The sequence below is a fragment of the Coenobita brevimanus genome, chromosome 53 (genome assembly GCF_032717465.1).
Source record: "Coenobita brevimanus isolate Jiangsu-jjx chromosome 53, ASM3271746v2, whole genome shotgun sequence".
NCBI lineage: Eukaryota > Metazoa > Arthropoda > Malacostraca > Decapoda > Coenobitidae > Coenobita > Coenobita brevimanus.
The window spans coordinates 1,067,722-1,091,296 of NC_137006.1; the positions used below are offsets into that span (position 1 = coordinate 1,067,722).

The 23,575-nt window shown below is 41.0% G+C and overlaps 1 protein-coding gene across 1 annotated transcript in view; it reads left to right on the plus strand.

Annotated features, from left to right (window-relative positions):
• Window positions 1–23,575, plus strand: part of ctrip (E3 ubiquitin-protein ligase ctrip) — a 171,111-nt gene that overhangs the window by 40,547 nt on the left and 106,989 nt on the right. Inside the window, exons 5-7 of the mRNA XM_080273171.1 lie at window positions 11,486–11,646; window positions 16,068–16,245; window positions 17,814–17,913. Of these exons, the coding sequence (XP_080129297.1) occupies window positions 11,486–11,646; window positions 16,068–16,245; window positions 17,814–17,913 (439 nt within the window). The remainder of the gene's footprint in view (window positions 1–11,485; window positions 11,647–16,067; window positions 16,246–17,813; window positions 17,914–23,575) is intronic.

Consider the following 23,575-nt stretch of genomic DNA (forward strand, 5'->3'; position numbering starts at 1 on the left):
TTCCTGGAGTTGGAGCCACAGCTGAATGCAAGGAGAGGCAAGATGAAGTACATGGCATAGTAGGACTGGTACATCGCAGCCCTAGCATCAGAACAAGAAGACTTTCATCCCGACTGTTCCACATGCGAAGGTATGAAGAACAGCAAGAAGGTCTGTACCCATATCACATACAAGTTCCTTATCTACAGGCCGGGGATTCTGCACAATGACTGGATTTTGTACTTGGCTAGCAGATCATCCTCAGCTGTGCAAGTATATTTTATACACTGATGGAGCCATATTTACCTGCAGTGGATCACATAATACTCGTATGCTCATTGTTGGTCAAATGAAAATCCCAAGGAAACGAATGGAACTTCCAACACCGATTTTCAGTTAGTGTGTGATGCGGTATGATTGACAACCAGCTGATAGGACCTCATATCTTTCAAGGGAGGCTTACAGGAGATGTCTACGTTAATTTTCACATAAATGAACTTCCCATGTTACTTGAAGATGTGCCTCTGATGACACGGCGATGTTATCATTTTTCAACAAGATGGGACGCCTCCACACTACAGCAGACTAGTGCCTCACCACTGCCTCACGTCGGTCCACTCACCCTCTGCTATACTTACTTGACGATTAATGAAAGAACAGTTTAATTCAGAATGCGAACAACGTGTAAAATTTAAAAGGAAATTGAGTAACTTGGCAAAAGGTCGCCCACCAGCCCGCCCGCCTCCTCCTCACATGTGTGTCATATTTGAAAATTTCCCCACTTGCAAACCAGTACATTAAACACCTATACTTATAGAGTATTTTATGTGTAGAATTGCATAAGCTTGCATTTCCCAGAGTTTCCGGAAAAACTCGTGAATCACCCTGTGTATGTACTGTGTACATATATATATATATATATATATATATATATATATATATATATATACACACATACATACATACATATATACACATATATGTATATATACAGTATGTATATATATATATATATATAAATGTAATATATATATATATATATACACTACTCATGTACAGTACCCTTGCGTCCAAGACAGGATTGTCCAAGACGGAGACCATAAATAATAATCCAATATGTTGCTGTAATACAGTTGCATACGTCCAATACGGAAGCAATGGTTCATAACAGCCTGAATCCGAGGCGAATACAGCTATGACGGTCTCAGCCGGCCCAACATGGTTTCCGTTCCCGGGAGAGTGATGTGATTGTGATGTCCAATAAAATATTGGCATTTGGTGGCGTGATGAGCAGGTGAGGTTTGCTTTTGTCTCCCTCACCAAAATGTCATGGACACACTTACCACATGTTGCACTCAGCATTTGCTCCTAGGCTATTGCCTCTCCTTACGTAACCATGCCTAGGAAACCGTCTGCTAACCCCTTGAAGCGCCGCCATGTACATCATGCTACATAGCTGGAGATAACAAGCTCAGAAACACACTTTCAAGGTGAAGAAATTTGTCTTGTTGCCAAAACAGGTCTTGGTTGATGTTTTTAGGGGCCCTTTTCGAAGATTTTTTAACTAGTAATTTTTTTCCATAAGGTCTCGTGTTGGTCCAAGACGTTTCTCGCCCAAGACGGGACCCTCAGGCGACAATATTACTGTCTTGGACACAAGGGTACTGTACAGTATGTATGTATAGAGAGAGAGAGAGTAGTGGGTTGGGGTGGAGAAGGAAGGGTGATTGGAAGTTGTGTATGTACACTGTTGTGGAATTTATAGGAGAGTGAATGGCTCATTGTGTGAAAACTTCAGTTATTAAGTGTATTGTAGATAATACTAATATAGAAGTTTTTCAGATGACTGCACATAGATAGGCACGCCTCCCTGAAAAGCTGCAAGTGTTTCTTTATAAAACCAAGAGATAGTTTTATTTATTTATATATATATATATATATATATATATATATATATACCAGCATGCAAAGGATTTAAGTTGTTGCTTATTTTAATCATGCGCTTTGTCTATAGCTAAATTTCTTTTGTATTTTCCTGTTCCTGTTTCTGTCCTTCCCATTGAGAGGAGGAAAGTAAGTTGAGGTAATTCTCTCTCTCTCTCTCTCTCTCTCAAGGAAGAGATTATCAGTGACTTGGTGAATTGCCATATGAGGGTTTACTGTATGAACATCCATTTTTCTGAGATACAGGGTGGGGAGTGAGGCGTTCACCTCGCATTGCTCTCAAGCATCTGTCTAATGACCTAGTAGCCATGAGCAAGGCACCCAGAGGGAACAACCAGAAGTCAGCAAGAAGACAATTATCCCTTCAAAGTGAACAAGAGGAGCCAGACTCTTCAGTTTCCAGCACCAGCACCTCCAGCACTTCACTGGAATATGCTAGTGCCACTGAGGAGCCAGACTCATCCACACAGCAGTGTCCCACCTGTCGCTTTGTTCAGAAGGGCAAACTGATGTCAGAGTGTGACAGAGCAGACGCATCACAGGCTAGCACTGCTGACCAGTCTCTCATGTGCCGTGCTTGCAGGCGATGTACAACAGACAATGAGGAGGAGTCGGGGAAAGGCAAGAAGAGAGTGAAGCCTCCCGGCTTGATCCACAGTGCTAAGAAAACCGGTAACCATCTTGCTAAAGGAAAATCCAAATCAAATGAGCCACATGCTGGTGAACCTGCCAAGAGCCTGAAGTCCACTACAGCATCACTTAGGGCAAGTAGGAGAAATACTCAAGCTGCTGGTGCCTCAGGGCAGTCACACAACCCTGTCACCGAGCAGAATAAGAGTAAAGGGGCTGAGTGTGCAGGGTCCAGTAAAGGCAAGAAATTGAAAGCCAGAGTTAGAGAGGTGAGCAACAGGTCCAAGGAGAGGCATGTTAAACAATCCCCAAGCAACACAAAACCACAGATTTTAACCAGAAAAGGTAGTGTGGCAGTACGGGAGCACAGTGCCAGAGGCAATGACTTAAGGAAGCAAGCTGCAGTCCCACATACCAGTGCATCTCAGCCTGGAGGTTCTGAGGTGACAGTGACAAGATCATATAGATCAGAGACCATGGGTAACACTGGAACCAGAGGAAGCAAAGCCAAGGATACAGCATCTCAGGCTAAAGAACAGGCCACCAGTAAGTATTTGGTGTAGTTCTGGTTGTAGTGCAGGAGGAAGTACAGTACTGGGGTTCCTGTTGAAAACATTAAGAATGGTAAGGTTGTTCTAATGTTCTAATATTTTGTATTGTTAACGACCCCTAAACCAGTACCAGTATGGAAACTAACATTTTCACTTGTACCTAATAACTTATGGAGTTATTTTCTGGGTTTGGGAGGCTGCCTAGTTTTTTAATGATTTATTTTGCACTTTGCCTTAGTCTCCCATGACTACAGTGTCTACACCCAACAGTGTATATCAAGAGATTATAATACATTTAATGATTAACATAATAACTAGTACCATAGGTAGGTGGGAAAAATATTGCCATTGTATTCCTTGCATGCCGAATAGGTGAAAAAGGAGAGGGTGGTGTGAATGTGTGAATCAGGGATCCCCCAGTCCTCACTTTTGTAAAGGTAAAGGAGGACTCATTTGCTTGTGTGGATAATGAGAGGTGAGAATGAAGAATATATGAGGGGAAGTAGTGACGTGTTCACAGAAGCTAGGCTTGATGTGATAGTGCCATACCAAGTGGAAGGATGGGAAGTTGTAATTTTGTGAGGTATGAGTGCACATGGACAAAGTAAAGTGGGAGTTCCTATGTTTATGATTGATCAGTAACAGATGGGACATAATACTGTGTTAGAATCCCCCCCCCCCTTTATTAAGGGGGGGGGGGCAGGGGATGGAGGACAGCTTCAGCCTGGAGTTGGGATCACAACAGCAGCATTGAGATTGTGAATGTGGTGTTGATAGTTGCATTTGAACATTGTAATGACCAGAGGTGTGGTAGATGGGAGCAGGTTTTATAACTAGCCTCTGTAGTAGAGCATCTTCCCAGGAGAATGTGATAGGAGATTTGATTGAGAGATTGACAATGGCCTTGTGGATCATAATTATAATGGTATATTTTATAGCACTAGGGGAAAATGGCAGTGGATGGCAACTGAAGGAATGTTTGTGTAGCAGTTATACAGGAGGTGCATCTGTAAAGAAAAATAAAATGAAGCACTTGCATATGGTTAGAGTTATAGGATGGAGCCAGGATTCTGGGGACATGATCGATGTGAAAATGTTTGTTTGGTCCATTTCACTGGAAATGCTGTTGATAGCTGATTTCCCCAATTCAGTGTTTTCTTCCATGCATCCAGGTCCTACATCATGCCCATATTTTGTTAGGAATATTAGCAGGGAGGCCTTATGTGGTATGGAAGAAGATAATAGCACAGTATATTTGTCAGAAAGTAGGAGTGGGCAGAGGAGTGAAAAGGGTGTATGAGGATAAGATACTTTGGAGACATTTGTCTTAGCCAGGGGAGCAAGTTATCAGAGATGATGATGGTGATGATGATATACAAAAATAAGCGATAAAGATGTTAGGAAGCCTCTTTAACCCATGATAATGTCGCTCATGAAGACACTAATACTTGTGCCATGTATTTATTGTAGGGTGACTCTACACCAGTGATGTGTTGTAACTTACCTCTTTACACCCTGAATCTGATCGTAGGTTGTGTTGTTTATTCTTGCTACGTCTGGATGATGTTAGGATGGCCTCAGACTGGAGGGGTTAGATATAACCTTCATTAACCCCTTGAGGATTAGAGTTCAAGTTTAAAGTGAATAATATTATCTAGGGATAATAAGAATACAGTAATATGTCACCAGATTGAAGGGGCTAATGGAGGTTGTCTCGTAAGATAGAAGACTCCTCATATGATACTGCATTAATTTGAAGTCCTGTATTTGCACAGTTGAGATACTAACCTTGTTGGAAGAGGTGTTACTAGCAGAATGTATAAATCATAGTACGGTATTATTCCACAAATAGGAGTGATAGCCTAATGGTTGCTGGTAGCCCATATCACAGATGGACACTTGGCAGTCCAGTGGGCACTCTGACTGGATATGGCCTGTAAGGGTTTACACATGAGGGGGTGGTTGTATTTTATTGTTTACATAATGCTGTTTGGGTGAGTGGTTGGTCACTTGCTATAAATATCTGAACTGTGTAGCTTAACCTGGCCTTCTGTTTATGCTCATGATAGGACAGTAAATGATTAGATGATAAATAGTGGCCATGAAATAGTGTTTTGTTTCTCTTTTTGGTGATGGCTGGTGCAGTTGTACTTGTACATGCTGAAAACTTCTTTCAGTTCAGAGTATAACAACACACACACACACAGTATGTGTGTATATATATATATATATATATATATATATATATATATATATATCTACACACACACACACACACACACACACACACACACAGTAAGACCTCACTATAACGGACTAATTGGGGCCCAAGCCATTCCAAAAAAGCGAAATTCCAATAAAAACAACATCCAGACTTCCCCCAGCTAACCCGGACTTTTTGCGACATATCAGACATTAGTCTGGATCGCACCAACGGTTTTTAAACTGTTTTCACTACCACGGCAGTACTGTACTGTATTATACCTTCACTACAATAATCAAATGGTATAATAACACTGTACTGTATACTGATAGGCATGTCTTTTATTTACCTTATTGTAGTGAACATAGCTGAAGTGGTCAGATAGTCCGGACTGCTCCTAGCTTTATTGGACTTTTTCCAGTATATAGGAATTTAGTCGGGTAGCTCCTTGATTCTGATAAAAGCGAATTCTGGTCTTTTGAAGTCCATTATATGAGGTCTGACTGTGTGTATGTATGTGTATATATAGATATATACAGTATATATATATATACATGCAGTATATATATCTCTGAGAAAGGATGACAAATATACTGTATCACAAGTTTCCAAATCACCCCGTGGACTACCAAATAAGGCTCCAAGCACGCCATGACACCCGCAGACTACAGGTTAGGGACCACTGATGTAGGTTATGGTAAACTGTCAGGTCCTTTCTAAAAACAGATTAAATCCCCTCAATGGATGATGTTTTTCTCGTTCATACTACTAGGTGATTTTATTCTGCTTGGGGAAACCTCCTATAGGGAAGGGGTTGTGGGACTAGGGATCTCTTCCAAGCTGAATAAAATCATCTGGCAGTAGCAGAAACAAAGAATTGCAGTTTAAATGACAATGTTGGTGTCCATTTGAATTATCTCAAAAGATGTACTTTCATTCCCTCGAATTCGTGTGAGCTTGAAGCTTCTGTGAAGGGGGGGGGGGAAGAACAGGTTGAAGAGCATACAGTAATTTATTTGTTAGTCCTTAAACTTGACAGAACAAGTATGGAGTAATTTTTGGAGGGGTTTAACGTGCAGTTTCATATACTCAGAAGGTGGGTTTATGTCTGTGATTTTGTGTGTGTGTGTGTGATCAGGCAGAAATTTCCCGCTACTTTTGCATTATCATGTTCATGTTTTGAATCCTATCTTCCCTTTAAAATATTGGGAAATTGAGTAAGAATGTTGATAGTTTTGCATGTAGAAGATTTGAATAAGTGGATTTTGGTTCTCTTCACTATACATTTTGGTGATTGTTCTGGAGAAGGATGCCTTCATGTGGTGGCTGGTGTGTCCCTCAGTTTCCTCCTTATCCCCAGAAAGGAGGATGGTGGACTATAGAAGGGCAGTTTCAGCCTTCAGTCTGCCAGGTTCACGTCCAGGTGGGTTTGGAACCACATCAGCAACAACTCTGGTGATAAAATACTTTGCTTCTGCTTTATTTTATTTATTTATTCTGTTTTTTTTGCCCAGTGTATTAACCACTTAACTCCTGTGTCATATATTTGTTATTGCTATGACCAGACTGTTATTCATATTAACCTTTTGGGGAAATTTTCTGAAATGGAGGAATTTGATGTAGCCTTCATTAATCTCTTCAGTGCTAGAGATCTGGCCTAAGTTGAATAGCGTTTGGATCTAGAATATAATACTGTATAAGCATAGGTAATGGATTTTGTAAGCAGAGGAAGAAAAAGGGGGGACATGGATTGTTATGGTGGCAAACAGGAAGTTTGGTTAGGATAATGGTGGTGGTGGTGAAAACAGCAGTTGTATATATAGAGAGAGAGATTTTGACTATCTCCAGCCAGTTTTATTCATGGCACTAGACTTTATAATTTGGAAGGTCAGAGATAGCCTTCACTACTCTATACCCTTTTCACCTTTAAATTGGCCCAGATTTTTGGTCTTTTGCATCTTAGCTTTAGAAAAAGACAATTTCAAGGCTCTAAATGCCTTTCATAGCACTTGTTCTTGACTAGTATTGTTTTTTTGCATCAGACTATACTTAAAACTCAGCATTCAAAATAGGGAGACAGCAGTTTTAGGCCAATTTAGAGAAAAATGAATATAACCACTGCAACAATGAGAGGCTTTTTCTTAGTTAAATAATATTATGTCAGCATAGCAAGAATTGAGTAAATAGGTCATGTGAGTGAAGTGGTTACATTCTGGGATGAGTAATAATTTCTTGACCTCAGTTTGTGGGGAAAAATGACAAATGAGATGTTGGTAGATGTGTGACGAAGTGAATTATCAGCTTTACCACAAGACACTTGTCTGTATGTGCCATTTCTTTGTCAGGGTATTGTACATTAGATGAAATAATTGATACTGTACTGAGAGAATGTGGCAGTGGAGAGACAAGATAGTGTAGTGCAGCATGGGACAGATTAGCATACTACAAAAAGTTCTGTTTTTTTTTTTTTTAACCCTCTTGAATCCAGTAATGTATTTATTTATTCCAGCCACCAATGGGTAACTTTATTCAGCTTAGGAAGGAACTCAGTTAAGGGTTTAATGATGGCTGTCTCTCTTCCCTCCAGTTCAGAAAGTCTCACTAGAGCTAAATAGTCATCTGAGTGCACTGAAAATTAGGTGAAAAATGCGTCGTTGAAGGGGCTCAGTCCTCGGTCAGTTACAGAAAAATTGTCACACACACGCTGCCGCCTATAGTGCTGATTTGCCAGTGCCCCTTAGTTCATAAACCAGTTGTGTTGAAAACTTAGTGGTAGGGTGGAAAACACTGCATAAAACAAAGACTTCCTGTACCATTCATATATGGGCATAGTATCGTAGATGGACTGGGGTTACTCAGTGCCAACATTAAAGACTTCCTGTAATGCTAGTATGTGGAGATTCTGTATGTTAATAAGTGAGATTTAGTGATAGACAGTACTGAGGTGTGGTGGTGGTGTAGAGACAAGATGGAGGAGTAGAGTGGGTGACAAATCAACCAGGTATTGTTGAGTCTCACCATATACAGTACAGAACAGACAGTCCCCAATATAGGTCAGGGAAATCTTTTAAAATGCAGATACCACATCATAGGTACTGTAATTTAGGCAGTTCTAGTAGTAGTAGCAGTTATAGCCCCAGGTCATGTGCATCGTGAACTCAGTGGACTGCAAGCTTAACCTGATCTCGCACAGTTTGCTGTCTCCTTGTGGGGGATGAGGAAGTAGTTGAGGGATGTTTGTGTAACCAAGCAGTTGAGCACCCTGATTATATCAATGCCACCACATGAAGGCATCCCTGTCCTACACCAAGAGAACTTATAAACCAGCTTTGTATGTGGCTTTGGAACTTTGATAACCATTCCTTCAGTGATTTATTGTGAACTTAATCCATTAAGCCAATGGATTTCATTTGTAGTACAGTCACTGTTCACATAAACATGCAAATATTGTTCCTGGTAGGTCCCACTTTATGAAAATTCCACGTTATACAGCCATACGTATACATGTTAAAGGGTTTCACGGTACCCAAGCCAGCCCCAGCTTCACCTTTTGGGGCAATTTTCCAGGATTTTTTCCAGGACATTTACCTATCTAAAAATGACTTCAGTAAGTACAAACACTGGAGGATTCCTCACCTTGAATTGAAGAGTTTGTGGGCTTCCTGAGGGGAGGGGGAGTGGGGTTCCAAGGCAGGGCAGGACTCCTATGGGTCCTCAGCATGGTCCTTTGGCCTTGCCAGTTCCACAGAGTCCTTCGTACATTTATAGAGTTGATTGGAACTCCTTCCCTCTCCCGTCGGTTGCAGTACATGACCAGGTACCTTTCCATCATAACAAGCACTGGTCAGACAAATAGTTGACTCGTTGACGTGGTACGTTTTGGTGATGGCACAGTTACGTTCTCTCTCCTTCCGCTTGATCACATCAAACTTCTGCTCCTGGGTCAAACCCTTCCACTGTCTTGCTGACTCACGATGGGTCGGCATGGTTAGGCTGGGTCAGGTGGCCAATAAAAAGAGCAAAGTTAACACAGCACGTGTGGAGGCAGAGCGGGGAGAGGGTTGACTGGAGTGGCCCAGTAATGCTGAGTAGACTGTGATGACACCCTGCGCAGACACGCGACATGCATGTCATGGGCAGATGCAATGCGCGCTATGACCAAATTTGCCCGCGTTTGGTCTGTTTTTTACTGTGTTTTGACCAGTGTTCTCGTGTAATGACTAAATATTCCATAATTTTTGGCCTCAGGCCGTGTTTTTCACTATCATAGGAGTGTAGTACTTTTTTAAAGAAATGGTCAATTTCTCCACCCCTGTAATATTTGTCAAAATAGAGTTTTGACCATTTCTTGGACTTAAAAAAAGGGGGGGGGGACATGTTATGACTAGTTTCACTCTCTCTGATTGTGTGTTATGTGAGCAGTGACTGTATTGTTTATTTTTGCTGTCATACAATTCAGCTTGAGGAATGCCACCAGATAGCGAGAGGGTTACTGAACATTATATGCAACCACTCTGGGTTTAATAGTCTCCTGCACTGAATAAAAATAGCTCAGTTGTAGCAAGAATGAAGGTGATACAACATGGTAGTAAAGGGATAAATAATGACAGACCTTTAACTGGGCAGTTTGCAACGAAAACTTACTGTGTTTATACTGAATGTGTATACTGTACTAAATGGGTAAAATTGTCTGTATAATGCAGTTGAGGTAAGACATAATTACTGCTGAGTTTGTTGTACATGTGAATTAAGCGTTGGTTTTTCATAAACCGTGACCAGTGTCGTTCATAGCTATCCATACTTGAGTTTCTTTTTTCCTGTTTAGCCTTGGATGGCTGATGGCCTAGAAAGAAAACTTTCTGTTCATCCATGCATGGAGTTTTTTTCTGTTTAGCTTTGGATGGCTGGTAGCGTAGGAAAAGGAAAACTCCAAATTCAAACCCAAGGCTGTAGATAAGGATTGACAACAGTAAAGGCTTTATGGCCATTAAAAATAAAACTTGCACAACCAGTTTGTTGGTGGCATATCAGTGATGCTGGAGCTAAATGTTGCCCAGTATCATTGCTATATAGGTACTTTTGTTCTAACTTGGTCTAGATTTTCATCATCATGTAGTGTATTTTTCTTAGCTCGGTGGTAGAATAAGCAGAAACTATAGCTCTGCATCCATTTCATTACACTTCCTCATGACACATCATATTATAGTGGTGATTTCTTGTTACAACTTATCTTTCAAGATGGGGAGATGACAATTTTAGGCCAAGTTGTCATAAGAAAGTATAATTGCTATTAGTGGGTGAAAAAAGTCTTGCAAATGACTGCATGGTTGAGGTCTTCAAAAACTTAAATGTACTGTATTTCGCAATCCAAACACCATATTTTAGGATTGGGAAATTGAGGTTCAGATTATTGTGGTGATCGAAATTTTTTGTTGTAAAGTACTGTACTTAGTTGTATAGTAGTGAATTTATATGTTTCAAGGATTTGGTTAATTGATGCTAGATGTTGATGAGTGTGGTTGTAATTATATGGCCATAATTTGTAGTTGTAGATGTTTGCACGATTATATGGTAATTTTCTGTAGTTGTAGGTATTTTCTTACATTTTGTCTGTACAGTATTAGGCAGTGGTAATGTACAGTACAGTACAGTATTTTATAATTTATGTTTAGACTCATTATGATTAAGAGATTTTCCAGCTAGAGGGGTTAGATTTAACATTAAATACATTGTCTGGTTGATGAGGTTAATTATTATTATTATTATTATTTTTTTTTTAGGATGTGCTTATTTGTTTGCAAGTTAGATTCATGTATGGTATAACCATATTTTTCGTTGTTTTGGAGGCAACTTGTATGTAGCTTGCTTTTCTTTGTGTGTGTGTGTGTGTGTGAGAGAGGGAAGATATAGCACTTCTATATTTTTTCTAGTTTTTTATAGGCTTTAGTCTTTTGATTTGAATACAGTACCTTTTCTGTTTTTTCCTTCACTAGTGATAATTTTTTCAGTAGTCAGCTTTGATAGCCTTTAGTATGTGCATCTGTCATTTTTTTAAATGCTGTTTAAATCAGCAATAATAGCTTTAATAACTGTACTTTTTCCCTCTTCTGTCAGTGATAATGTTTTTGCATAATATTCATCACTGTAGCACCTTCTGTATATTGTCTCTGGCCAACAGACACAGACAAGTCCCCGGGGGGTGGTGGTATCCTGAAATCATACCCGCTGCGCAACAGACTGCGACTCAGCGACGGGGGAGGGGGAGGCGGAGGGGGTGGAGGGGGAGGTAGCCTAGGAAGTAACCCTCTCTCCCCTGGCCGACTGGACCATCAGGGCCAGGTCAGTTTGTCTGCCTGGTTGCATTTTGAACTGATCCATCTTGTATTTCTTGGTATATATAAACAGCAAGTTGTTGTAACATCAGACCTTAAATATTAAAGCACATTCACCTGCGTAATGCTGAAATATACCTTGCCACTACAGGTCCAGAAGATGTGCTGTCCTTCAGTTATAACAGTTTTCCTTTCCAACACACATATCAACTTATTCCAGGGTGGGTGGGAGTGAATTTAAGTTCTTCTGGCACTATGGTTGGCTGGGGTGTATGTGTGTGTGTGTGTGTGGCAGGGTGGGTTTGAGTCCCATTCAGATGAAGGTGCTTTAATGGTATGATGTTACTACTCATAATTATGTCTGTTGCCTATTCCTAGAGTTCATTCATGCCTGTACAGTAGGGTCTGTAGATCTTTTGCTTACTTGATTGTAGCAACTCTGTCATTGGAACTGCTGTTCTCTTGTGTGGTGCTGCAGAGGGAAGGTTTCATACAGTGGCACCAGTGTAGCTGGGCAGCTCTGCTTCCAGCTTTACATCTGTCTCTCAACTTAATCCCAATTCTACTCAAGGCAGATAGCGAACTGCAGAATGGCAGCTTCAACCTGCAGTTCATTGGCTTCATGTATAGATGAATCTGGTGACACATCTTCATGAGCATTTTCTTGTGTTGGTTAAATGTGAATATATACAGTAAGTTCTCACTTGGTCAAGGACATGTGCTGGCAAGGTTATAGTGAAACATGCTTTTACCACATGGTTGGGGGGGGGGACTTACAGAAAAATGAATAACTTTATGAATACTTATAAATGAACACCAACTATATCTCTGTGAATTGCCAAATTGTAGTAGTCACCCATGCCATTTTAGTCTGAAAAAATTGTCCCTAACACCATTCTCACCTGTCAGTCCAAGAATCTCCACAACACTGCTGCAGCCAATCTCCTTGCAGTAATTTCCAAAACTACACGTTCATTCTACTTTTCTCCCTGTTTGCACAATTATATCCACGGTTTTCTGGTTTTCTGTTTGTTCTCCTTCTGTTACAATTTATTACATCACTTCTCTTTTCTTGCATTTTTAAACTACCTCTTCATATTCTCCAGTGCAGATATTCATCACTTGATTTTACTAATTAAGTTTTTGATAGACACATCTTTTACTTGCTTATTAACCATGAAGTTAAAGTAAAATTGATTTTGTGTGCTTAACCATCTTCTGGAAATGTCAGTTCTTGGAGGTATGAGAGGAACACAGTTAATTGCAGTGGCATACAATCATCAATATCCAATACCCATGTCATACATGCATACCCATACAGATGGTAAAAGCCAGTCTAAAGGTACTACAGCAGTTTCAACAGCATAGCCACATTAACAGGTGCATGCTCGTATAAAGGTTGGCACTCGACCCCTTCAATCTAGCCCTCCCAACCCCACGACCACTAAATGCCAGACAATTTTTAGCCTGCTGTGGACTCGCTCGCTGATCTTTTAAGTTGTTGGGGAACTACTCATTTCATATCAATACTTCCCCAGTACCCCACAATGTTTTATATTCTCAACCTTTTCTTTTGGCTCTTGTACTTGATACTTTCCCATGATACTGTGTGACTCAATGACTTTTATATCAGATTTGATTTTGTAACTAATTGAACATGTTGTAGATGGCATTGTAGGCTTCATAGCATCTTTTTCAAAGCAATTTGTATCTTGACAACAACTTTATATTTTTTTTATTTGGGCATTATTTTAGTACTGACATAGTTTGCCTCAATAATGTACATACATACATCATCTAATCCTGTGTTGCCCCATGAGGAGTGTAGGAGCCCGGGGCAAGGCAAGTTCGTCCTGACATTTAAGATGAGAGTGACCAGCCTCACTGATCCCTGAGTGGCATTATGTGAGCAATAAACCCCAACTATCCCTTGGATATAAACCTACACAGGCTCAATCTGGCTGGGGCAACTTAATTTCCCACTAAACCACCAGGCACCATAGTTTGATTGTATGGTTACCACCATCCATCCATCCATCTTCCGATCCCATGTCGCCCCATAGAGGAGCATAGGAACCTGGGGCTAGGCAAGTTGGTCCTGACATTAAAGATGAGAGTGATCAGCCTCACTCATCTCCGAGTGGCAGTACGTGAGCAATAAACCCCAACCACCCCTTGGATATAAACCTACTCAGGCTCAACCCAATTGGATGGGGGGCGCGGTAGCACAGTGGTAGCGTGCTGAACTTGGGATCGGGGGATTGCAAGTTCGAGCCTCACCCGGGCTGCCATGCCGGGAGGGGTAGCTCCCTCCTGTAACCCTAGCGGGGCTATATAGTCCAATACAGGGCTTAGCTCGGGGGAACTCCATTTCTCCCATTTCAACCCAATTGGAACACATGTAATTACTCACCAAACTACCAGGTTCCATAATCTGGTAATATGGTTACCACCCAGCATAGTAAATGGTTTCCTAGTACAGGAAACCATTTGGCTTGCCACTCAGTGTAGTCACCCGTAGGCAGAAGGAAGAGAAAGGAATGAAGGAAAGAAAGACAGAAGAGGGAGTGTAAAGTCACCCATAGGCAGAAGAGGAAAAAATGAAGGAAAGACAGACAGAAGAGGAAGGAAGGAATGGAGGAAAGGGCAGACACCCAAAGCAGCATTACATTGAGTGAGTGGATGGTGAATGCCCCCACCTACCGCAGATAGTTACTACCCAGCATAGAAAATGGTTTCCTGGTCCAGCATAGTAATTGGGTTCCTGGTGTACAGGAAACCATTTGGCTTGTCACTTAGTGTACAGTCACCTTAGACAGAAGGATGAGAAAAGGAAGAAGGTAAGAAAGACAGAAGAGGAAGGAAAGGAGGAAAGGGCAGTCATCCAAGAGCAGTAATGTACAAGAGGATAAAATTATGTAATATGTAAAAGAGACTGTAGAAGAAACGGTTGCAAAGCCTCTCATGTCATCTAGAATACCGGCTTATACTCAGCTCCCCTTGTTACCAAACAGTCTTTCAGTGCCATCATTGCAAAGCAAGTGTCTGAGGAAGCAGCATTCAGAGCCTTGGATGCCATGTGGAGTACTTCTGCTGTATCTTCACATCACAGTTCATTCACACAAAACACCCATTCACAAAGTTTTATATCTCTAGTTCACAGCCCAGTACAGCAGTTTTCACAAATCAAGACTTATCTAAGATCACTGAATGGAGACAAAGTTACATTGTCTCATTTAATGCTAGGAAAACCCAATATATACAATTTCATAATGAACAGATATTGCCTGATTCCAGTGTTACCTTCAGTGCTACTAATATTCATATCTTTAGAAGTATTGAAATTCTTTGTGTTTCACTTTACAATACTTTCAGCTGGAGCTCTCATGTTAGAGCACTTGCTAAAACCTCGTCAAAGAAACTTGAATTATTGTACAGAGTCCGTAACTTCTTCACTGACGCGCAATTGGCTGTAATTTACAAGTCATGTGCTCTCTCAGCTGGAATATTGCTCACCTTTGTGAAATGGATGTGGAAAGGTTGCACTAAAACAACTAGACAAAATTCAGACCAATGCTGTTGGAATTACAGTATTAATAACCCTGCTGTTGCAAATGAACCACCTCCCCAACAAGTAAGAAGGATTATTATTATTATTTTTATTCATTTGTTTTTCCCTCGTACCTATCTACATCTATCTGTCTGTCTATCTGCCTCTCTATCTATCTCTATCTGTTGCCAGACGCCATAATTCCGTAAGGGGTGGCCACAAATGGATCGCCTCCACGTTGCCCTGTCCCCAACCATTTCACTGCCCTGCTCCCAGCTAACACCCCCCTCTCTCATATACAGGTACTTCACTCCATCCCTCCATCTCATCCTTGGCCTCCCGCTCCCTCTCCCCCCCACCACCTCATTCACGTACACTCATCCTCCTCTGTTCTAAAAAAAAATCTATCTATCTATAGCCCGACGCCCTAATCCCGCAAAGGGTGGCCGCAGACAAAACGCCTCCAAGTCACTCTGTCACCCACCATTTGACTACCCTCCCCCCAACTCCCCCCCCCTCGGAAAATAAATAAATAAATAAATAAATGAACAACTTCATACCAGTCACAGTCAATGCTATTGTCGCCAAATAAATCACAGAGGAAGTTGTGTTACAAAGTCTTCTGTGCCACTTGTTCTCTGCACACTTTCACTAGGAGTAAAGTTAGGTTCTCTCCATCATGAATGTCTAGTTGTAACAAGATTAACACTAGAATATGGAGTTATGAAGTACTGTTGGAAGGATGTTGAACCATAGTATTGTCTTACTCAGCTATTGAGCTGCAGGAAATAAGTTGCCAAAGGATGAGAATCTCTGCTGAGTTAAAATGAGGGAACTGTTGAATATTACCTCATACCTGGCTCCTTTTCACCCTGCAGTCGCAGTCGGTGCCATCGTCGCCATCATCCCAGGGTGTGGCGTTCCTGGCCGACACATTCCGGCGACTGCGGGAGAGTCGCCGGGCTCCACAAGATCAGGCCACTGCTGCTTCTGCTGCTGCAAACGTACCACCCAAGAGGAACGCTGCCCAGTCCAAGGACAGCAGACAGACTGCAGGTATGCTGAAGGCAGGTGAAGAGGTTAGGTCATAGTTAGGTTTATATAATTCAGGTACCAGGTATGGTTTGCCACGTTTAGCTTTACACGAATTGTGTGTCAGGTGTGGTTAGTTATTGTTTGGTTTTATTATTTCAAGTCGTGCAACACTTTATTTTTTTTTTTGGGGGGGGGGGAGTATGGTTATCATGACATTGTTAGGTACCATGTGAGGTTTGATAAGATTTGGTTGTTATTTTAGGTTAGGTTAATTTAAATCTTTCATCCCAGGGACATCTTTATAATTCTTGCTATCTCCAGAGGATTTTTAACATTATAATTAGGGTAATTTTTAAAAATATGGCTGCTGTTCCTCCCTAGGTTTGATTTAAAAATAATTTTGTTTAGCTTTGTTAATATGAAAACTACATCTCAAGAGACTAAAGTTATGATTTTGTTTGGTTAAATCGTATTTGTTTTTAGGTTTTAATGATAGTTGGGTTGCAGTGAGTAGACTAGATTGGATTTTGGTCTCGGGATACAGTGAAACAATACAGTACGTACAACTAAGTGAATAAAGTACAAGTAGCCTTCATGGGCTTAAACGAAGAGTGACGATGTATGATACTTTCATTGGTCAGTGTTGACAACATCATATACCTTTGTGTTTCTTAGCTTCTGTTTTGAAGTACCAGGAGATTTTTTTTTTTTTTTTTGGGGGGGGGGGGGGGTAGGTTTCATGTAACAAATTAGCCATGCACATTGTCTGTAGGTTAAGCATAGTGTCAAAGAACTGAGTCTGGCAAGAGTTTTGTAGGTATAAAAATGAGGATGACTTGAGGAACTACATAGGAGAGTAAGTGAACATAGATTATTAGGGCAGCAGTTGTTGCTGCTTTATCCCAGTCTTCATGGCTGAACAGACCCATTGGCCACAAGGAAGCAGCCACCTTCCTGTAGCAAACAGTGCTACACCAGGGTCAGAGCAGGGTTCTTCCATGTAGTGAGATGCATGCAAAATGAAGGAGGCAAACCCCCAAGAGGATGAGCTGTGTATGGGAATTATGTTTAAGTAGAATTCCCAGCCTGGACTTGGACTGTGTTGTTGAGTGTGGTTGTGTTCCCCACGTTCTTCCATGGTAGTACCTCCTGCGACAGTAGTAGCCACCCACCCAATACTTTGTATTGTGTAAGTGAATGGAATAGGATCTGAATTTGTTTAATGAGTGTATACTCAGAATATATATAAAATTGAAATTGACTAAATATGCAACACAAGTGTAGGACCCAGGTCAGAGAACAGTTTTGCAGATTTTAGAGGGTAAGAGGCTTCATGTACCTCACTCCCCTCACCTACTCAGCAACAAGGAATTATGGGAGCAGTATTCTCTCTCCCCTTACCTCAGGGTAAATGCTATAGTTAAGCACCCATGTGTAATAAATAGTTTTTCGGTGTACAGGAGACTAGGTTATTGATCATTGTAGGTTCATGTGGAGGTAGCATTACATGAAGTGAGTGGATGGTGGGCATCTCCACCTACCACTGACTTTAATTAATATAGTTTTACCTTCTTTCCTGTTTGCCATAGGGAGCTGGAAGCGAACACACGGAGCCAAAAAGTCACCGCTGTCCTCTAAACGCAACAGTCGCAGCAAACCCAGCACAACGGGGTCCTGTGCTAGTAGCAGGTGGGTCATTGAGGGTTCTCTGTACTGGTATGGAGAGGAGGTGGTTCTGGGATATCAGCCGTTTTGCTGCAGTTGGTACACTTGAGTACTGTAATATATTTTGGCTAGCTCTGTTAGGTTTTGTTAAACTAAGGGAAATCCAAAATAGTGAGTGGCTTATAAACTCAGTAACCCTCCTTGTGGTATTGGTGTCCCTAAGAATTATATATAGGCAGACACCAGATGTTTTATTTCGGTCGGGGAAATTGTAGCGGTCAAAGGTGTGGGGAATGGTAAGTGTAGAGAAGAGTTATTGGTGGTTCAAGATATATTGGCTGGAATCAGTGTACAACAGTTTTTATTTGTAAGACATGTTGATGAATCAGTACCGGTAGCCACTGTGGATGTTTTGGATTCCAGGGACATGAAGTTGATATTATGATACTGTACTGTTATTTTATCTGGCTGTGAAAGTGCAAGCTGTATTGTACCTACTGGAGCATTAATGATGGGAAATGAAACCATAGACTCACTTAAAAGAATGTGCCCAGTTTGTCTTTCTTCTATCCCATATGTCTCCAATGATGAGAGAGCAGTAATCGGATTTCTCAGGGTTTTGTGACCGTTGAAAATGAGTGGTATGATTCTTGCCATTTTTTCCTATTCTTCTGTTCATCATCATCATCATCATCATCATCATCATCATCATCATCCGGACCTCCTTTCCCACCCAAGGGCAGGGTGAGGAGTAACAATGTCCAGACAGCACAAACTTGCCCATTTCAAATAGGCCACACATCCATTCACTCATCATTCAAGCCCTAGGAATCCCAGCTCTACCGGATACACCAAAAAACATTCACCACATTCTGCAGCTTCACACAAACGTATCCGTTTGAGTCAATCCGGACGCTGCCATGCTCGCTAAGGGTACCAAAATCCCTGATCATGCATTTCTCCTCACAACATTCATCCAGCCAGCTTGATATCTTGTCAGTTCCCTAGCCTCACCGACTTCCAGACCTCTCTTCCTCAGACACTCATCCACCATATCTCTCCGCCTTCTCCATGGCCTACCTTGCCTCCTCCCTCCTTCAAATTTGCTCAGGTATACCTGTTTCACCACTCTACTGGTATCCATTCTTTCCACATGACCATACCATCTCAGGACACTCTCTTCGATTCTGGTGTCCAATGGCTTCCTCACTCCACACCTTTCACGAATCACACTATTTTGTGTCCTATCCACCCTCTGTACTCCACATACATTCCTCCAGTCCCATCTCCACTGCTCTTACTCTTGACTCTTCTTTTTCATGCCACCCCATAGTCTCACACCCATATGTTAGAGTTGGCACTAACACTTCCTCATAGAAGCCTTGTGCAGCTGCAACACTCAAGCCTCTGTTTCTTATCAAGCCTTCATTGCACCAGCTACTTTTCTTCCGTGTGTCACTCTGCTTTCAACTTCTTTTGGACATTTTCCTCTCTTTTTCTGTCACTGTACCCAAGTAGTTGAACTCTCACACCAATGCCAGTCTCTCTCCATTTGCTGTGATATCACACTGGGAGTCCCCTTCTCTCTCAGTAACCATCACTTTACTCTTCTCTACATTTACTCTCAAGGCACGCTCAGTCATCAGTAAAACTCTGCACTAGTCTACCAAGTTCCTGTCCCGTACTTGCAAGCAGTACTGCATCATCAGCATACAACAAATTTAAGATATTCCATTCATTACCAGTGCCATCCCTCTCTCCATTATTCATGTTTTCACTTCTCTCATCACCCCATCCATATATACATTGAACAACCATGGGGACATCACACAACCTTGTTGCACGCCCACACCGATCATGAACCACGCACATAGATGCCCATTAACCCTTACACATGCTTCGCTACCATTGTAAAAACTCTTGACGGCACCTAGCAGCTTACCATCTACACCATACGTGTGCAAAACTTTCCACATTCCCTCTCTGTCTACTTTGTTGTATGCTTTTTACAGATCCATGAATGCCATAAATACCTTATGGTCCTTCTCACAAGCCTTCTCTGCTATCTGTCTCACTGCAAATACTTGATCCACACATCCTCTGCCACTCCTAAAGCCACCCAGTTCATCACTCACAAGGACTTCTGATATCTCTCTTACTTTGTCTATAATTATTCTTCCATGTACCTTCCCTACCACATTCAATAAACTTACTCTTCTGTTCCTTTTCATATATCTGGATCCCAGTTAGTGCATTGAAGTACAGTAGTGGGAAGTCATGTTAGGACTTTGTCTGAAGTTTTTTGTGGTACAGTAGGTTGTTTATAACTGAAAAGCATTAACTCATTTTGAAAGCAATTGTATGTCGGAGCAGTTTAAGTTAATGAGTGAAATGTTTAATAGAGGCTGTATGTTTTGTTTGTTTATTCATTTATGAAGGTTCCCAACATAATTGCATGTGTTAGGCCTGGTCACCTAATGGTGGCAGCTGATGCTTCTCAATCTCTAACAGCCTTTATTCAGTCCCTTATTTGCTAAGTTCCTTGTAAGAATTTTCTGCTATTATTAAGGATAAAATTACCTTATCTCCATCTTGAATGCTGACATATACGGTAACAAAATATACATACTAGGATATGGTGTTAGTCACAAAGAAGTGCTGTGACAGTGATTCAAGGCTGTAGTAATGTCATATATTGACATTGAGCTATGGGAGAATTCAACAAAAAGAATATATCTATGCCAGGTTCACAAATGAACCATAGTATGTGTTGGATTAGTTTGTTAGATGGAGTTTTTATGAATATAGGAGGGAGGGTGGAGATAAGTGATAAAAGAAGGGCTGAGAGGGATTTTGGCATGAGTAGGAAGAGAAGGGAGTGATGAGAGTTGTTACAATGGGGAATTTTTTGTTAATTTTTATTTTGACCATATAGAGAATAGAAAAAGAAATACTGACCAGGAGAGTGTATGCGAGTTAGGTAGAGTGGGGGAGGGGGAAAACAAGCATGAGAAGAAATGTTAGATTGAAGAGGTACAGTAAAAGTCCCATTATTCGGCATCTATGGGACCGGGATGATGCCGAGATATTGGATTTGCCGAATAATCAAAAACCTACCCACTCAGTACCTTAAATATATTGGTGAACACTGTCATCACCACTTATGGTATTACAACTGTGTTTGGAGAGAGTACTGTATACTGTACAATACTGCAATCAATACAGTACTATACCTGAATCTGAAATATATATATAAATTAGTGAACATTTACAAGTGTAATGACACAGTAGGCATACAAGTCAGATAACACTTCCTGGATGGCCAAAATGATACGGAATATTACCTACCAGCTCAGTACATCACTTGTATTGGTGAACTCATCACTACTTATATTATTACAAATATGTGTGGAGTGAGTGGTGTATACAGTACTTTTTCCAAACAAAATAAAATAGTCGGAAAACTGCATAAAATAAAGTGAAGGAATATGAATTGGTAAGGTCTTCCTGATTAAAGTTAAACGTACATTTAGCACTCATTCTTTTTTTTTTTTTTTTTTTTTTTTATCCCATGTGAAAGGGAGAGTATTGATGGAAACAGTAATGTATCCATTAACCCCTTAATAACCTCCGGCATTGAACAACCCTTTACAGTACCGATGTGAGTGATGTCGTGTTAGTGAGCTATGAAAAATCTGTGAACAATTATGGGAAGGGAACGAAGGTCACTGGTATGTTTACACGACTCTATGATACGATTCCAAGCAGTCAGAGGGTCGGTTAATCTCAGATGTTTTCGGCCATTTGGTAAATGCACCGTAACTTTGTAACTTCTCCCATGAATCATAGCATGGGTTTAGGAAGCTAAATAACACATTGCTTGGTGCACCAGACAATTATCTTCACATCTTTAACCCCTTAACCGCGGGTATTGTTTTGGTCTGACTGTCCTCTCCCGCGGGGGTTTCAGCCAAATGTAAACAAACCTTTAAACCTTAATAACTCTGCACAGAGTAAAGCTAGAGAAAAAAAAAAAAAAAGGTACCATTAGAAAGTACTAACCTTCAGCTTTCCATTGATGTAGGTTTCATGACTTTGTTGACTTTCACAGGACGGGCAGTGCCTTTAGAAGTGAGGGGTGTAAAATCACTATTTTACGCCCCACACACCAGTACCAAATGCCAACCACTCTCAGATAATAGTACTATAAACATATATGAACACTGCACATACGATAAACACCCACTCTGTGTTCACTAAGGTAGGTAAAAGGCACTTCACTGCGGTGTCACGCGCTCACTGACGTTTCGGGCGATCTTTTCATTATTTCTAACTTCTAATATTATTTTACATATAATCTGGGCAATATACATTGTATTTACACAGCACTTATTACTATATTGCGTCACTGTCGCATCACAGAATTACACAAGTGCCGCAGAATTACACAAGTGCTGCAGATTCTCTTATTACAATATCACTTATTGTACTGGCCAATATTTACATTTTTTTCTAGGCAAAATATCCCTTATTACTACATTATCCATTATACAATTATTGGTAAAGCACGTCACTCGCATCACTGTATATCACTGTCACTTTCAGTAACTCTGCACAGAATAAATATAGAGCAAAAAATAAGGTACCATTAGAAAGTACTAACCTTCGGCTTTGCAATGATGTAGGTTTCATGATTTCGTTGACTATCACTGGATGGGCAGTGCCAGTAGAAGTGAGCGATCTAAAATCACTATTTTTCGCTCACACACCATTACCTTCGCTCATACACCATTACCAAATGCCAACCTCATTCTGATAATAATACTATAAACATATATGAACACTGCACATACGATAAACACCCACTCTGTGTTCACTGAGGCAGGTAAAAGGCACTCTCATTACCCGCACTTCACTGCCACATCAGCGGTGTTGTAATCGCTATTTTTCGCTCACACACCATTACCAAATGCCAACCTCATTCTGATAATAATACTGTAAACATATATGAACACTGCACATACGATAAACACCCACTCTGTGTTCTCTGAGGCACGTAAAAGGCACTGCAATTGCCCGCACTTCACTGCCATATCAGCGGTGTTGTAATCACTATTTTTCGCTCACACACCATTACCAAATGCCAACCTCATTCTGATAATAATACTATAAACATATATGAACACTGCACATATGATAAACACCCACTCTGTGTTCACTGAGGCAGGTAAAATGCACTGTAATTGCCTGCACTTCACTTCCACATCAGCAGTGTTGTCGCTCACACAGCTGGACAGATACTGATGCGTGTTTGGTCCGGGGTGGGGTGGGGGGCCCAGGGGGGGAGGTGGGGCCCCAGGGGGGGAGGTGGGGGTCGGCTGGAGTGAAAGAACTTAATAGCTACTCTCCCTTGAAACAATTGGCGCACGGAAAAAACGCGGGGTATTCAAAATATTCACAAACATTCGAGAATGACACCCGCGGTTTGGTCCAGTTTTTGCAATGTCATTCTGGAATGACACCCGCGGTTAAAGGGTTAAGAAAATGGAAGAAATTTAATCCCTCTTTGAGTACGTAGAGTAAGTTTCTTCCATTCCTCTGAATTCAATTTGTTTTTCTTAAAGATGTGAAGATAATCGTTTGGCTCACCTAGCAATGTGTTATTTAGCTTCCTAAACCCATGCTA